At 43.8% G+C, this 17,591-nt stretch overlaps 1 protein-coding gene across 2 annotated transcripts in view; it reads left to right on the top strand.

Annotated features, from left to right (window-relative positions):
* Nucleotides 1-17,591, top strand: part of LOC111957862 (adhesion G-protein coupled receptor D1) — a 51,446-nt gene that overhangs the window by 31,620 nt on the left and 2,235 nt on the right. For both annotated transcript variants that reach the window (XM_070436859.1, XM_023978908.2), the window contains 9 exons: nucleotides 5,028-5,101; nucleotides 5,783-5,906; nucleotides 15,133-15,236; nucleotides 15,412-15,523; nucleotides 15,701-15,854; nucleotides 16,715-16,781; nucleotides 17,013-17,079; nucleotides 17,233-17,324; nucleotides 17,461-17,587. In XM_070436859.1, coding sequence (XP_070292960.1) covers nucleotides 5,028-5,101; nucleotides 5,783-5,906; nucleotides 15,133-15,236; nucleotides 15,412-15,523; nucleotides 15,701-15,854; nucleotides 16,715-16,781; nucleotides 17,013-17,079; nucleotides 17,233-17,324; nucleotides 17,461-17,587 — 921 coding nt within the window. The remainder of the gene's footprint in view (nucleotides 1-5,027; nucleotides 5,102-5,782; nucleotides 5,907-15,132; nucleotides 15,237-15,411; nucleotides 15,524-15,700; nucleotides 15,855-16,714; nucleotides 16,782-17,012; nucleotides 17,080-17,232; nucleotides 17,325-17,460; nucleotides 17,588-17,591) is intronic.

Genomic DNA, 17,591 nt, shown 5'->3' with positions numbered 1-17,591 from the left:
CTCACTAGAACAGAAGAACTGGCACTCAATGAATTAATGAAAGATTCATCTTTGGTTATAAAACCTGCAGACAAGGGGGGTGCTGTGGTTGTTTTAGACTATGACAAATATAAAGAAGAAATTCAGAGACAACTCAGCAGTGAACGTTTCTATAGAAAACTGAGTGTTGATCCCACACAGGTGTTCCAAAGGGATATATGCTCGAATCGGGAGCAAGCCCTATTAAACAACCTTATCTCAAAACCTGAATATGAATATCTTTACTGCAAATGTGCCATACGTCCATGCTTATACATTTTACCGAAATTACACAAACCTAAAACACAACAAGGAAACTATCCAGGCAGACCAGTGGTTGCAGGAATAGGCTCAATGCTAGAGCCATTGTCGAACTTTGTAGACTCTTTTATTAAATCTCATGTGCAATCATTGCCATCATATGTAAAAGACCCTTTAGACTTCGTAAACAAGATCTCACCAATAACGGGTTTAAAAGAAGACTGTATTTTGGTCACATTAGATGTCGAGAGTCTATATACCAGCATTCCCCATGTGGGGGGGCTGGCAGCACTAGCACACTATTTGGGAGACAGAGATACTAATGAATATCCACCAACAAACTTCATTCTAGAGTTGGCTGAATATGTTTTGACGTATAACTATTTCAGGTTTGATGATGAATACTACCTCCAAACAAATGGAACATCGATGGGCTCTACATTTGCTCCGAGCTATGCTAACCTCTATATGGGTCTTTTTGAAGAACGTTTTGTTAATAATGAAAACGAGAATCCATTTTTGAATAAAGTCCTGAAGTGGTATCGATATATTGAAGAAATTTTTTGTATATGGGAAGGAACTGAAGAAGAACTGTCAGATTTTATGGCACTACTCAATGACATTGACCCTAATCTCAAATTCCCTATTGAACGTGACACTCAACGTGTTCATTATCTCGATATGTGGATTGAGAAATCAAATGGAACCCTGTTTACAACTCTGTATAGAAAAGAAACGGACAGAAATACTCTATTACAGGATGACAGCTTCCACCCTGAGCCATTAAAAAGAGGACTTCCAAGAAGCCAATTTTTTATGCCACTCCACAGAGGACTATCTAGAAAAAGCAGCGGAGATGCGCATGAGGTTTCTAAGAAGAGGCAATGTGTGGATGAAGCTCATAATTTGGCATTGGAAAAAACATGAGAAGAACTGCTACAAAAAAGACCTGCTAAAGCCAAAGAACACTCCGTAATGTTCACAACTACATATACTTTGAATTCGCGAAAAGTGGGAGGTGTGGTCAAGAAACACTGGCATATTTTATCATCGGACCCAGCTTTGCCGGCTGAATTTAAATATCCACCACGTATTGTGTATAGGAGAGGTCGCAATTTACGCTATAAATTGGTTCATGCCAACTGCCAGCCACAAAAGAAAATTAGCCAAGCTATTTTACGCCCTCTACCAAATGGTAGCTATAAATGCAGAGGATGCGCACAGTGCAACAATATGATGAAGTGTGAATATTTCTGCCACCCACACACAGGAAAACGGTTCCAAATAAATGACATTATTACGTGTTCCACCACCCATGTTATTTACATTATTAAATGTCCATGTGGGCTCTGTTATGTCGGTAAAACCACCCGCTCTCTCAAACAGAGAATTAGTGAACATAAAAGTTAAATCAGGAGAAAGGACAGGGATTATCCAGTCGCTGTACATTTCAATGACCTGAAGCATGACATTTCCACCTTTAGATTTTGTGGCATAGAGAAAGTTAAGATATCAGACAGGGGAGGAGATATTAATAATACTCTGAGTAAAAGAGAATGTTTTTGGATTTTCACCATCCAGACATTATTTCCTAAAGGACTTAATGATGAAATGCCTATGTATGTTATGTTGTGAATTTGAACATGAAATATGTCTCTTCTAGATTATTCTGACGTTTTTCGTATGATGTACCCAATGACTAATGAAAACTTGCTATGTCTTCATTGAGATTTTACAGACGTGTTCAATACGCCTTATTTATACAGTTTTGTAATATTTATGAAATGCATATTGTTATATTTGGTAGCACTTATTTGTTTTTCCTTTGCCTCCAACCCCCTTCGATGTGTAGAACGGATGTGGGTGGGGCCAGGTCTACATAAGGGTGCAACTTTCAAAAAATCACAAAAGCTCTGACGAAGGCCGTGTGGCCGATACGTAAGCTTATTAAATATCAATTAAACAAAGTAACAAATACACGTACACCATGACAGACCGAAAATACAAGAAACAATCACTCACAAAAAACATGGGGGAACAGAGGGTTAAATACTGAACAAGTAATTGTGGGATTGAATTCAGGTGTGTAAAACAAAGACAAAACAAATGGAAAATGAAAAGTGGATCGGCGGTGGCTAGAAGGCCGGTGACGTCGACCGTCGAACGCCGCCCGAACAAGGAGAAGGACCGACTTCAGCGGAAGTCGTGACAGTATGTATGCATGAATGTATGTATGTATGTATGTATGTATGTATATAGATATATGTATATTATATATGTATGTGTGTGTGTATTGACTTTTATATATTTTTTTAATTGGGGGAAAGAAACTAAATATACAGTTGAAGTCGGAAGTTTACTAGTTGGAGTCATTAAAACTCGTTTTTCAACCACTCCACAAATTTCTTGTAACAAACTATAGTTTTGGCAAGTCGGTTGGACATCTACTTTGTGTGCATGACACAAGTAATTTTCCAACAATTGTTTATTTCACTTAATATTCACTGTTTCACAATTCCAGTGGGTCAGAAGTTTACATACACTAAGTTGACTGTGCCTTAAACAGCTTGGAAAATAAAGAAAATGATGTCATGGCTTTAGAAGCTTCTGATAGGCTAATTGACATCATTTGAGTCAATTGGAGGTGTACCTGTGGATGTATTTCAAGGCCTACCTTCAAACTCAGTGCCTCTTTGCTTAACATCATTGGAAAATCAAAAGAAATCAGTCAAGACCTCAGAAAAAAAATTGTAGACCTCCACAAGTCTGGTTCATCCTTGGGAGCAATTTCCAAATGCCTGAGCGTAGCCACGTTCATCTGTACAAACAATAGTACGCAAGTATAAACACCATGGGACCACGCAGCCGTCATACCGCTCAGGAAGGAGACGCGTTCTGTCTCCTAGAGATGAGCATACTTTGGTGCGAAAAGTGCAAATCAATCCCAGAACAACAGCAAAGGACCTTGTGAAGATGCTGGAGGAAACAGGTTCAAAAGTATCTATATCCACAGTAAAACGAGTCCTATATTGACATAACCTGAAAGGCCACTCAGCAAGGAAGAAGCCACTGCTCAAGAAACGCCATAAAAAAATAGAACTGTTTGGCCATAATGACCATTGTTATGTTTGGAGGAAAAAGGGGGATGCTTGCAAGCCGAAGAACATCATCCCAACCGTGAAGCACGGGGGTGGCAGCATCATGTTGTGGGGGTTCTTTGCTGCAGGAGGGACTGGTGCACTTCACAAAATAGATGGCATCACGAGGAAGGATAATTATGTCGATATATTGAAGCAACATCTCAAGACATCAGTCAGGAAATTAAAGCTTGGTCGCAAATGGGTCTTCCAAATGGACAATGAACCCAAGCATACTTCCAAAGATGTGGCAAAATGGCTTAAGGACAACAAAGTCAAGGTATTGGAGTGGCCATCACAAAGCCCTGACCTCAATCCCATAGAAAATTAGTGGGCAGAACTGAAAAAGCATGTGCAAGCAAGGAGGCCTACAAACCTGACTCAGTTACACCAGCTCTGTCAGGAGGAATGGGCAAAAATTCACCCAACTTATTGTGGGAAGCTTGTGGAAGGCTCCCCGAAATGTTTGACCCAAGTTAAACAATTTCAAGGTAATGCTACCAAATACTAATTGAGTGTATGTAAACTTCTGACCCACTGGGAATATGATGAAAGAAATAAAAGCTGAAATAAATCATTCTCTCTACTATTATTCTGACATTTCACATTCTTAAAATAAAGTGGTGATCCTAACTGACCTAAGAAAGGGACTTTTTATTAGGATTAAATGTCAGGAATTGTGAAAAACTGAGTTTAAATATATTTGGCTAAGGTGTACAGTATGTAAACTTCCGACTTCAACTTTACTTTAAAATGGCTAAAACCAAATCTAAACTGTGTAGATATGATAATGGACGTGCATTCATACAGTTTCTTGACTGTGTCCCGCTAGACAGTCAGGGAGCATCGACAGTTCCAAAAACGATGGATAGAGGACTATTTTTGGCACAAGGAAAAGTTACCAATTTTCATTGCAGCCCTCCGGACCTCATTGAAGACCAAATGCGGCCCCTGGGGCACAATTAGTTTGACACCTCTGCTCTAACTTGTTAAGCTGATGTCTTCTTCAGATGTTTATTGGTCTCTCAATGCCAGTGAAGGGGACATTGTTATTTGATTTCACAAAACAAAAAGGTGGTTCATTCTTCCAAATTCAAAAGAGATTGCTATTTTTGGAGCGCATCGAGACAGCTTTAATGGTGTTGTTAAGCTTATTTTATGAAGAGAGAGCCAACTGGAGTCATGGATAGCCGTCTTCGAGAGAGCTGCTCATTTCCAAAGCTTCCAAAGGATCCCATGCCTCTCTCATGATGATTACAGTAACATGCACTTTCCTAACAGGTTGCTCTGGTTTATGGGAGTAAACAAAAGCCAATGTTGGCCATCACACCAACTCACTAATACAATCAAGTCAATTGTTTTCTATTTAATATTTATTTTACCAGGTTGTCTCCTTGAGGTAAAACAACCTGTTTTTCAAGGGAGACCTGGACTTGTGGTTCTTCAACTGAATTTTGTTCAGAAATATAAAATTAGGTCTTCTTTGGGATTTGATTTTGACAAGATACAAATGCCAAAGAATATCAAAATGTCACACATGCCCATCTCACAATAGAGGTTTGTGAAGTAGAGCTGTAACTGTGAAACTAGGACATTGTTTTCTTTTTTCAGAACAGGGATCAGCAGGGTCAAGCCTTAAACCAAAGCAACAAAGTGTTCCTCTACTGTGCCTTCCTCGACTACAGGTTGGGTTTACATATGCACACTGAAATATATCTATTTCATGTCTATCACTGAAATAACTCATTTTGCCCAAAACATCATCATCATATACATTACATCCTTGATACATAGCATCAATACATTTGGTACAGTATATATATTGAGGGAGGGAGTGTGCAACCTTCAGTAAAAACACTGCCATCTGATAAGCCAATGTTTTGGCTGTTTAAATGCTATAAATCATTGTGAATTGTGACTGTTTTACTTGGACTCATTATGCTTCCTGTCCCCTTCCTTCTGTGGTTCATGAAAAAAAATGAAATATTTGACAGCCCTATTCAAAATATAATTCTGCAAAACACATGTGTTAAAGGGCCTCCCACATAATCGTTTTACCTAGAATATAATCCGGTTTAGGGAGTATGTGCCATTGTAGAATAATCCCTGCTATTTTGACAGGCATGTTTATGTGTGTGCTTGCATATGTGTCTGACAATCTCTCTGTCTCAACTCCTGTGTGTCTATGTGTCTCTGTCCACTCACTCACTCACTCACTCACTCACTCACTCACTCACTCACTCACTCACTCACTCACTCACTCACTCACTGACTGACTGACTGACTGTCTGTCTGTCTGTCTGTCTGTCTGTCTGTCTGTCTGTCTGTCTGTCTGTCTGTCTGTCTGTCTGTCTGTCCTCCATCAGTTCAAAGGTGGGTGTTTGGTCCAATGAGGGCTGTGTGCGGTCCGGAGGGAACATGTCCTACTCGGTGTGTCTGTGTAACCATCTCACCAACTTCGCCATTCTCATGCAGGTGGTTCCCATGGAGGTAAGATCTCCTTTCCTCTCCTCCACAACACGCAGTCCCATGCAGAACCTTGCTGTGTGTGTGTGTGTGTCCTCTTTCATCACTGCACCAGTGATTTATGTGAGTATATTTGCACAGGGGTCTGTGGTTCACCACACAGTAACTTCTCCCCATCCAGAGGTCCTGGTTCTGCTAGAATGTTCAGCATACCTAAGTAACAACGTTGTTTTCAGTAGTGATTTAATAGGGCATTGCTGCAGACTACCATGATTAGGTGTGGTTTCTTTGGGTCTCGACATGAGGCGATGGTCCATGCCTCAAAGACCATCTATTCCCACAGTCTGTTTGGCTCAGGGATTCTCAAGCTATACTCACTGGCCAGTTTATTAGGTACACCACCCCGTTCACGAAAATGGGTCGCTCCTACAGACAGTGAGTCCCGTGTCCGTGGCTTGCTATATAAAGCAGGCAGACAGGCATCGAGGCATTCAGTTACTATTCAATTGAACGTTAGAATGGGCAAAACAAGTGACCTAAGGGTCTTGGTATGATCGTCGGTGCCAGGCGCTCCGGATCCAGTATCTCATGAATGGCTTCCCTCCTGGGATTTTCACGCATGACAGTGTCTAGGGTTTTCCCGAGAATGGTGCTACAAACAAAAATATCCAGCCAGTGGCAGTCCAGGTGGGCGAAAACATCTCGTTCATGAGAGAGGTCGAAGAAGAATGGCAAGAATCGTGCAAGCTAACAGGCAGACAAATAACGGCTCCAGTACAACATTGGTGTGCAGAACGGCATCTCGGAACGCACAACTTGTCGATCCTTGTCACGGATGGGCTATTGCAGCAGACGATCACAACAGGTTCCACGCCTATCAGCTAAAAACTCAAAAGAAGTGGCTCCAGTGTTTACACAATCCCCAACACTGGACAATTGAGGAGTGGGAAAACATTGCCTGGTCCGACGAATCCCGGTTTCTGTTGTATCATGATGATGACAGAGTCAGGGTTTGGCGTAAGCAGCACGAGTCTATCCGGCCTGGTACAGGCTGGTGGCGTTGGTGTACTGGTGTGGGGAATGTTTTCCTGCCACACATTAGGTCCCTTGATGCCAATGCGCAACAAATGTTTCCGACACCTTTTAGGTACCTACTAAACTGTCCGGTGAGTGTATACCTCCCTCTTTGTAATAGATGTATACACACTACTTAACCAACTACATGTCAATATCATACCATGAAGGCCACAATCTCCCTTTCTTCATAAACCTGTACCCCAAACTTTTATTGGAACACAGTCCAGATCACGTCACAGTTCATCACCATTAGTGCATTGTATTCTCCTAAATGGTAATCCAGGCAATAGAGGCCAGAGACAATAACCCTCCTCTGTTATCAAAAGGCCAGCAATATTCACCCTGTGAGTGTGGTGACCGACCATCCATCTTGAATAGATTCCCAAAATAGAAAAGGATAACCATCCTTTTTGTTGCGTTACTCAGTAATGTATTGAAGCAGTCGTCTCCTTGATGCTATACTTTCCTCAAGTCCCTCTAATTAGTGGGCAGCAGCCTTATCCCTCAGCGGGATGGGAACATCCCACGCATCCCTATTCTGGAAGGCTGGGACTGCTCCACTGTCCAAATGACAAGGCACCGGCTGCAGTTAATGGAGAATCAAACCTCAATGTCTGGAAATAACCTCAGCTAAAAAAAACAGCAACATGCCGTACAACACACCCACAGTCATATACATGTAACTGACAAAATAAGGGAAACACCAACATAAAGTGTCTTGATAGGGCGTTGGGCCACCATGAGTCGGAACAGCGTCAATGCACCTTGGCATAGATTCTATACGTTTGTGGAACTGTATTGGAGGGATGCGACGCCATTCCTCCTCGAGAAATTCCATAATTTTGTGTTTTGTTGGTGGTAAAAGCTGTCTCAGGCGCTGCTCCAGAATCTCCCATAAGTGTTCAGATGGGTTGAGATCTGGTGACTGAGACGGCCATGGCATTTAGTTTACATCACTTTAATGCTCATCAAACCATTCCGTGACCACTCGTGCCCTGTGGATGGGGGCATTGTCATCCTATTAGTTAATTCCTTAATTAACTCAGGAACCACACCACTGTGGAAGCCCCTACTTTCAATATACAGTACATTGTATCCCTCATTTACTCACGCGTTTCCATTAATTTGGCAGTTACCTGTAACTAGACACACACACACACACACACAGAGGAAGAGAAAAGGGGAATCATCCTTGATATACAATTGTCAAGGACAAGACATATGTGCAGCACCATAGTTTGAGAGTGGACCTCATTGAGAATCAGGTCAGGGGTATTCTCTTTACCATGCCACAGCAGCTTTAAAATGGTGACAGAGTGTTACCCAGTCCAGTCCAGCACAGAGGTCCTCCAGTGAGAACACTAGTAATGAGGGTCACTGATCCCTGTTAAAGCCCAGCACTCGACATCACACCACTCTACTGGCTGGCACTGGGACTGGGACTGGCCAGGGAGGTTGGACAGGACACTAAGCACTGAGGAGGTCAGACATATTGAAGTTACTTCCTGCCATGGAGGCTAGCCATGCAATAAAAGCAATAAAATGACATCCAAAAGAGTGGCATGATCAGAAGTATGGGCAAGATATTTTTTTATTATTTAACTAGGCAAGTCAGTTAAGAACAAATTCTAATTTACAATGACGGCCTACCTTGGCCAACAGTGCGCCAACTATGGGACTCCCAATCACGGCCAGATGTGATTCAGCATGGATTCAAACCAGGGACTGTAATGACACCTCTTGCACTGAGATGCAGTGCCGTAGACCACTGCACCGCTCAGGATCTTCTGAGTGTCTGACGTTTATTTTTAAATGTAACTATGTCACTTACCATGAACATGTAAAGAACAGGAAGGCCTGCACACTGTTTAATTTATTTTTTTACGTTTCGATCAGAAACAGATCTTCGAGTTCTCACATCCCAAAATATACACATTTCACCTCACATGACCATATGCATAGCATGGTGGGTGTGGAAACTATTTATTTATTTCACCTTTATTTAACCAGGTAGGCTAGTTGAGAACAAGTTCTCATTTACACCTGCGACCTGGCCAAGATAAAGCAAAGCAGTGTGACACAGACAACACAGAGTTACACATGGAATAACATAAAATAAACAAGCCAATAACACAATAAACAAGTCAGTGACACAGTAGGAAAAATAAGAAAGTCGAAATACAGTGTGTACAAAAGGCATGAGGTAGGCAATAAATAGGCCATAGTAGCGAAGAATTACAATTTAGCAGATTAACACTGGAGTGATGAATGAGCAGAAGATGTGCAAGTAGATACTTTTGCGCAAAGTCAATCATAATTAATCACAGAGGTACATATAAAAGGTACATATAAAAGGATTGTATACTGTACATACAAAATCGGTTATAACCTAGGCAACAGTAAAAAGAAAGATTACGTTGGAAACTATTGGAATACACTCCCATATGACCATTACATCCAGGATGCGCATTGGCTGTAGATCTATACTGAACAGAAATGGAAACGCAATATGTAAAGTGTTGGTCCCATGTTTCCTGAGCGGAAATGAAAGATCCCAGAAATGTTACATACGCACAAAAAAACGTATTTCTCTCAGATTTTGTCCACACATGTTTACATCCCTATTAGTGAGCATTTATCCTGTGCTAAGAATGCATCCATCTGACAGGTGTGGCATATCAAGTAGCTGATTAAACAGCATGATCATTACAGAGGTGCACCAAGTGCTGGGTATAATAAAACTAAAATGTTTTCGCAACACAATGCCACAGATGTCTCAAGTTGAGGGAGTGTGCAATTGGCATGCTGACTGCAGGAATGTCCACCAGAGCTGTTGCCAGATAATTTTATGTTAATTTCGCTACCATAAGCCACCTCCAATGTAATTTTAGAGAATTTGGCAGTACATCCAGCCTGCCTCAACACATGTAACCACGCCAGCCCAGGACCTTCACATCTGGCTTCATCACCCGCGGGGGTGCCCAGTCATGTGAAATCCATAGATTAATGAATTTATTTCAATTGACTGATTTCCTTATATGAACTGTGAAATCTTTGAAATTGTTGAATGTTGCATTTATTTTTCTCTTCAGTATAATTACAGTGACCTATTTCGAAAACAACTTGTGTACCTCTAATAATTATTTGATATAAATGAGATGGGTGATAGATGTTGAATCCCTTCATACAAACATCAGACCTCAGGATAAAACCCAGATGCAGGCAGTTCGATATAAAAGTGCATTACAAAAACAGGGGGCAGGCAAACGACAAGTCAAGGGCAGCCAGAGGTCAGTAATCCAGAGCAGAGTCCAAAAGGTACAGAATGGCAGGCTCAGGGTCAGAGCGTGGGGATGGGGAAAGTGGGCGACACCTGGAGGGGGGGGTGGAGACAAGCAAAAGACAGGTGAAACAGATCAGGGTGTGGCATCCTACCTGGGCACATAACTGGTTGATCAGGATGCCGGCGGTGGAACTCAGCGATGAGGGCTGGGTCCAGGATGTTCCTAGCGGGGACCCAGCACCTCTCCTCTGAACCATAACCCTACCAGTCAACAACCAGTTACTAGAATCCCCAACTCCGAGGTCGAACACTCAGGAGATGAGACGGGTAGAGGGGTGGGCCTGGAAAGAGGAGACATAGGGCAGTGAGACAGAGGTTTAATCTTTGATACATGAAACGTGGGATGTATACGGAGGGTGCCGGCAACAGCAGAGGGGCTAAGGAACTTGGAAAGGGCCGATAAAGTTTGCGGGACTCTACCCAAAGGGGCAGATCCCGAGTAGACAGCCATACCCTCTGCCCAAGAAAAAAGTGGGGAGCCGGCGTCCGGTAGTGATCGATACCTGGAGGTGGTCTTGAGAAGAGCGGACCGAGCTCTCTTCCAGGTACGCCGACAGTGGCGGACGACCATCTGGGCAGAGGGTATGTTGACCTCCTCTGGGAAGAGCGGGGGCTGATAACCCATGGAGAACTCGAAGGACGAGAGCCCAGTGGCTGAGCAGGGAAAAGATGAGTATGTCGTCGAGGTAGATGAACCGGTTCAACATATCCTGGAGAACGTCATTAACCAGGGCCTGGAACACAGCAGGAGCATTGGTCAAACCGAATGGCATCACCAGGTATTCATAGTGTCCGCTAACAGTGATGAAGGCTGTCTTCCACTCGTCACCTTCCCGTATCCGTACCAGGTTGTAGGCGTTCCACAGGTCTAACTTAGAAGATAGTGGCTCCCTGGAGCGGCTCGAAAGCCGAGGAGATGGGTGGTAGCGGATAGCGGTTCTTAACCGTGACGTCATTGAGGCCCCAGTAGTCGATGCACAGGCAAAGAGTTTTGTCCTTCTCCACATAGAAGAACGCTGCACCGGTGGGGGAGGCAGAAGGACGGATACCCCCTGCAGCCAGGGAGTCCTCGATGTACGGCTCCATAGCTTTGGTCTCCAGACCCGACAGTGAATACAGCCATCCCCGGGATGGTGTAGTGCCCTGGAGAACTTCAGGCAATGGGCGTGGCAGAACGGGCTCCAGTCCACGATAGTACCAGCAGTCCAGTTGATAAGGGGATTGTGGCGCTGGAGCCAAGAAAACCCCAATACCACAGGAACCTGAGGAGACTTGATGAGCATAAACTGTATAGACTCACTGTTGTTCTCGGACACACGCCGGTAGATAAGAGTAGTATTGTGGGTACCCTGCCTATAGAGCGTCCATCCAGTGCTCTAACGTCCAGGGAACTGGAGAGGGGCTGAGTGGGGATGCCCAGCTCAGACACCAGGGTGGCATCCATGAAACTCGTCAGCCACAGAGTCAACACGAACGAGAACCCGGAGAGATTTAGTCTGGTCGCCCCACAGCAGGATGACATGAAGAGGGGTGCAAGTAAGGGGAGGCCCACCAGATTACTCATACCTACTGATGAGCCTGGCCTCTTTAAAAGGACAGGTAGACACAATGACCGGCAGTTCCGCAATACAGACAACTCTGTGTGGTATGTCTGCGTAAGAAGTGCTGCCGAGTTGCATTGGATCCGAAAAAGGAGAGTCAGCAGACCTCGGAGACTCTCGGGGGAACTCGGATCCTCTCAGGGACATAGACGCTGGGGACTTCCGGAGTTCCTCGGAGGCAAGGTGGGATCCTTTGGCGAGCGATTGGGACCGGAATCAGACCTCTCCCTCCTACGTTCCTGTAACCGCCCATCGATCCGGATGGTCAAGGCGATGAGCGAATCGAGATCCGTAGGCAGCTCCCGGGCTACAAGCTCATCCTTAACCTCCTCCGATAATCCATGAAGGAATGTGTCAAACAGGGATTCCGGGTTCCAGGCATTCTTGGCAGCCAATGTGCAGATATCAACTGTATAGGCCACCACACTGTAGGGAGTCTTGGCGAAGCTTGAGTAACTTCTGGGCAGTCTCTCTCCCAGACAACGAAGAATCAAAACCTTTTTCACCTCAGCCACGAACTCCTCCAAACTGAAACACATGGCAGATTGTGGTTCCCACACCGCAGTAGCCCAGGCGAGAGCCCTCCCGGACATTAGCGTTATGAGATACACAATCTTCGAGCAGTCCGAGGGGAAGAACGAGGGCTGCAGCTCGAAGATAAAGGAACACTGGGAGAGAAATGCCCGACAGGTTCCTGACCCTCCAGCGAAGCATTCCAGAGGAGGTATGCAGGGTTCTCGGGAAGCCGGGGTGCCCTGGAGAGACGCACTGCTGACAGCGGTGTTACTGGGGGTCTGGGAGGTTACTGTCATGGCCGGCGGCCTCATAGATAATCCGCTGGAATTGCTCCAGCAATGTATTCTAGGCACAGTCATGGCGTTCTGCCAATGTCGGGAATCCCTCCAGAAGACCTCGGTGTAACTCCTCGTGTCTCCCAATGGTGGTTCCTTGGGAGGAGATGGCGTTGAGGAGCTGGTCCGAGTCTGCTGGGTCAGTCATGGCCAGTTCGTACTATCAGACCTCAGGATAAGACCCAGATGTAGACAGTTTATTACAAAAACAGGGAGCAGGCACACGACAGGTCAAGGGCAGGCAGAAGTCAGTAATCCAGAGCAGAGTCCAAAAGGTACAGAACGGCAGGCAGGCTCGGGGCAGGCAGAGGTCAGTAATCCAGGGCAGTGTCACAAGGTACAGAACAGAAGGCAGGCTCAGAGCAGGCAGAATGGTCAAAACCTGGAAAACTAGAAAACAGGGACTAGAGCATTAAAACAGGAGTACTGGAAAACCGCTGGTAGGCGGCTTGACGAGACAAGGCGAACTGGCAACAGACAAACAGAAAACACAGGTATAAATGCACAGGGGATAATGGGGAAAATGGGCGACACCTGGAGGGGTGTGGAGACAAGCACAAGACAGGTGAAACAGATCAGGGTGTGACAAAATCGAAGCAAACCATTAGCATTCCCCCATCAATATTGTCAGTTTTCTTAAGGGTGTTAATCATGTCCATAGAATCGCTACATATGCAGGGAGTGACACCACACTGGGTTTTAGGGGGGTGATTTTACCACGAACCTATACATGATTCCGACGGACAGGAAGTCCGTTTCCTTGAAAAGGAGCCGCTCTATCAGCCATAACATACGCAGACAATGCATACGCAGGACCTTTAGTACACAGAATGACTATGACAAACAAGCGCACTGTCTGGATGAGCGTTTCAGACAACGGGGTTACCCAGAGGAATGGCTGCATGACGCACGGGACGGTTACTATGTCCCAGAATGACAGCCTCACTCCCCCCCCAACAGTTTGACCATATCATTAAAAAACACTCTCACATCATGATCACTGACCCGCAGGTAGTCTTCGGACGTGCCCACAACATCAGTCAAATGGTGGTGAGGTCTGATCTTCCACCAGTTCCACGTAGCACATTCCTAGACAATGTGGCGGAAGGTAAATACAGATGTGGCGGATGTACCCATTGTAACTTTATGAACAAATGCACAACGTTCAATCACCCCGTCACGGGCAAAGGCATCATTACGTGTTCTACAAAATAAATGGTATTCCCGATCAAGTGTATTTGTGGTCTATGCTATGTATGAAAAATTCAACGAGCTCTGAAAACAAGGATAGCAGAACACAGGAGTAATTTCAGGGCTGCGCATTTCATGGAGGCTAGTCACAACATCAGCTCTCTGGGATACATTGTTATCGAACACGTTAAGGCTCTTAGGAAGGGGGAGATACTGATAATCTTCCACTGAAAATATAATTGTATTGGATTCACCGTTTGTCCACCATGTCTCCTGAAGGTCTGAACCAAGAGTTTGATATCAGACCATTTATTTCACGGATATGTTACGTTGATTTGTCTTGCCATGTAGTTCTCCACTTGTTAATTTTGTACATATGCTTGTATTAGATTTTCTGTAACTACTACATGTGACCATCTCATTGATATTAAATTATTAGAGGTACACAAGTTGTTTTGAAATAGGTCACTGTAATTATATATACGGCCACCGCGCGTCCTGCGCGTAATGGTATTCCAAAAGTGTCCAATGTAATATTTTTTTAACCTTTGCCTAGCTTTGAACTCGGACCAATTTGTATGTATATAATCCCTTATGACCATATGTCCCTCCGTGATGAATTATGATTGACTATGCACAAAAGTTAATTGAATTGTTTCGACACCGTCCGTCATGTGCGTAATGGTCATGTGCGTAATGGTCATGTGCGTAATGGTCATGTGCGTAATGGTCATGTGAGGTGAAATGTGTATAACAGAGCTCCGTCTTTTTGACCTGACAAAGATCCGTTTCGGGTCGAAACCTTGTCAATAAAGCGGTGAATTGGGAGCATAAACAGTGTGCAGACTTTCCTGTTCTTCACAACTATTCTTTATTAGCCCATCACCTACGTTTTTAAGGATAGGTGACCACAAACTTGGCTACTTACCATAAATATCCCACAGAGGGCAGTGTTGGTTCATAGTGAAACTCAGCTCAGTTCAAACACTGTGTCCCTACTAGAGAATCACTACTTTGTTTTAATGCTCTTCTCAGTTCAGCTTTACATTATTTCTCTAGTAATGTGTTCAATGCAATATATTCTGGTCTGTATCCTTTTGAAATGAATCAGCCCGAACATGAATCTAAACATCAAACTTGTGTCTGGAACGTTTTACTGAATTGTGATGATTCTCACGTTTGCACAGCTAACCAAGGCCCACCAGGTGGCGTTATCAACCATCAGTTACATTGGCTGCTCTATATCTATCTTCTGTCTGACCATCACACTGGTGACATTTGCAATCTTGTCGTGAGTATCCCTCCATCTTTATTGTTCACTGACTCAATCAAAATAAACGTATCAAAGCACCTCACACGTGCTCTTTATGAGTGGTATTCGCCCCATTATGATTAAATGTTATATCAAACTTATTTTACAAATTTCTTGTAATATTCAATGTTTTTATTTGTGTTTGGCCTTGCAGGTCAGTGAGCACTATCCGTAACCAACGCTACCACATCCATGCCAACCTGTCCTTTGCCATCCTGGTGGCCCAGATCCTGCTGCTCATCAGCTTCTGCTTTGACCCAGGCACGGTAAGCACCTCATAACTAGAGTCAGAGGATCTCATTGGCTAGAACCAGTAAGTGATTTGCACTTACTGTATGATGATGATGATGGTGATGATAAAGAAGAGGAGGCAGAGCGTGCCGACAGAGATAATGATGCACCCTGTGCCCTAGTTTTAACCTTTAACCCCTCTCCTCTCTCAGCTCCCCTGTAAGGTGATGGCTGTGCTTCTCCACTTCTTCTTCCTGAGTGCGTTTGCCTGGATGCTGGTGGAGGGCCTGCACCTCTACAGCATGGTCATCAAGGTTTTCGGCTCAGAGGGCAGCAAGCATTTCTACTACTATGGGATTGGCTGGGGTACGTCTTGTAACTGTATTAATGGTCCTTTTTAGGCACAAATGTCTTAATGATCCTCATGTTTTTATTAATCTCAAACTGGATCAATCGGTTTTCCACGTACACCTGCAGCTACATGCAATAATATGCTGTGCTTCAAAAGACTAATCATGAACAATGTTTCCCACAATTAAAATTAACCTTTAAGGTCTGGTTTTAGCAGACCTCTAGTTTGGCCTTCAGACTTCCCAGGTCTCTGTTAGCCAGAGTGGACAGACAGACAGGAGAATGTGTGTGCGTGTGTAAGTGTGTTCCTTTTAGCTGTCTGGGAACACTGCGCCTCCTCCACATGCTGGAGTGATTAATAGAAATAAGTTCCCATTTTTATCATTTCATATGTTGTTGGCCGAAGTAATGCTGCGATTTGTGGCCAACAGCAAATTAAGTAGTGTAGATGTGTCCAGCCTAAGTAAAAAAAAACTTTTAAAAACACTGCCATTTGGTAATTTACAGCTCCTGTTTTTAGCAGTGAAATCAGGCTTCTGACCCTTTATTCTTCATTTCCTCCTTTAGCGTAACAGTTTAATTGTTCTTTGCTGGGGAAGTCTGTAAATCTCTGTGGACTTAGCAACTCATTAAAACAGATGAAAGCATGACCAAGACTAGAACCATGTTGGTGGGAATTAAAAAACATCCGGTGTCCTCCACTGTCGGTCTTGCTAACTTTCATCTCATACTCCTTGCCAAACCTGATTTAGAAAACATTAGACTGAAGTCAATACTGTATAAGGAAGCATATACTAAATAATGTAATTTTAGAGATCTCATGGTGTGTGTGATATCTTTTTATCTTGTAACTAACATGTCCTCTCTTCTCCCAGGGTCTCCATTGGTGATATGTGTGGTCTCTATGACATCAGCCTTGGACAGCTATGGAGAGGTTGGGAAGTAAGTCACTGAGTCAACACACTCCAACCTGGACATTCAAAACTACTTGGCAGCACTCTGTGCCATTGGATATAGTTAAAATATCAATACTGGTGCCATGAAACTGCCATGAATTAAGAGATATGTATCTAGGCATATTTATATATAAGTAGTTTACAGAGTAACTGGAGATGGGATGTATAATGTGAGAGATGTCGACCAAGCTTCTTATCTCTCTCCTCCCTCCCTCAGCTGTTGGCTGTCCTTGAAGAATGGGGCTATTTGGGCGTTTGTGGCACCAGCACTGTTTGTCATTGTGGTAAGAGAACTGAAGAAATCACCACTAACTGTTTGTTTATTTCCGTTCTTTAGTTTACAATTTACAGCTAATTAATCACTGGAGCTCAAGCTTTTTGTTCATGAAGTGATATTTAGACATTAACTGATATGTGTTGTTTTCTCTATTACTTAGGTGAATATTGTGATTCTTATATCTGTAACGAGGATCATCTCTCGTATTAGTTCAGAGAATTACAAGGTTCATGGCGATGCCAACGCAGTCAAGTAAGTCATCATCTCTGTTCTTAGGGCTGAAACCATCATGGTGATGATGCTATCCAAACTCCGACTCAGTCAGACTGACATTAATACACTATAGATAGCTGACATTTAGTGTGTCTGTGTCTCTCTGTGTGTATAGGCTGACTGCAAAGGCAGTGGCTGTGCTCCTTCCTATTCTGGGCATCTCCTGGATCTTTGGGGTACTGGCCATCAACGATCACGCACTGATGTTCCAGTACATGTTTGCTGTTTTCAACTCATTACAGGTAA

The sequence above is a fragment of the Salvelinus sp. IW2-2015 genome, linkage group LG33, assembly GCF_002910315.2.
Source record: "Salvelinus sp. IW2-2015 linkage group LG33, ASM291031v2, whole genome shotgun sequence".
Lineage (NCBI taxonomy): Eukaryota > Metazoa > Chordata > Actinopteri > Salmoniformes > Salmonidae > Salvelinus > Salvelinus sp. IW2-2015.
Note: the sequence above shows the minus strand (reverse complement) of the source record. Positions and strands in the feature narration are given on the sequence as shown.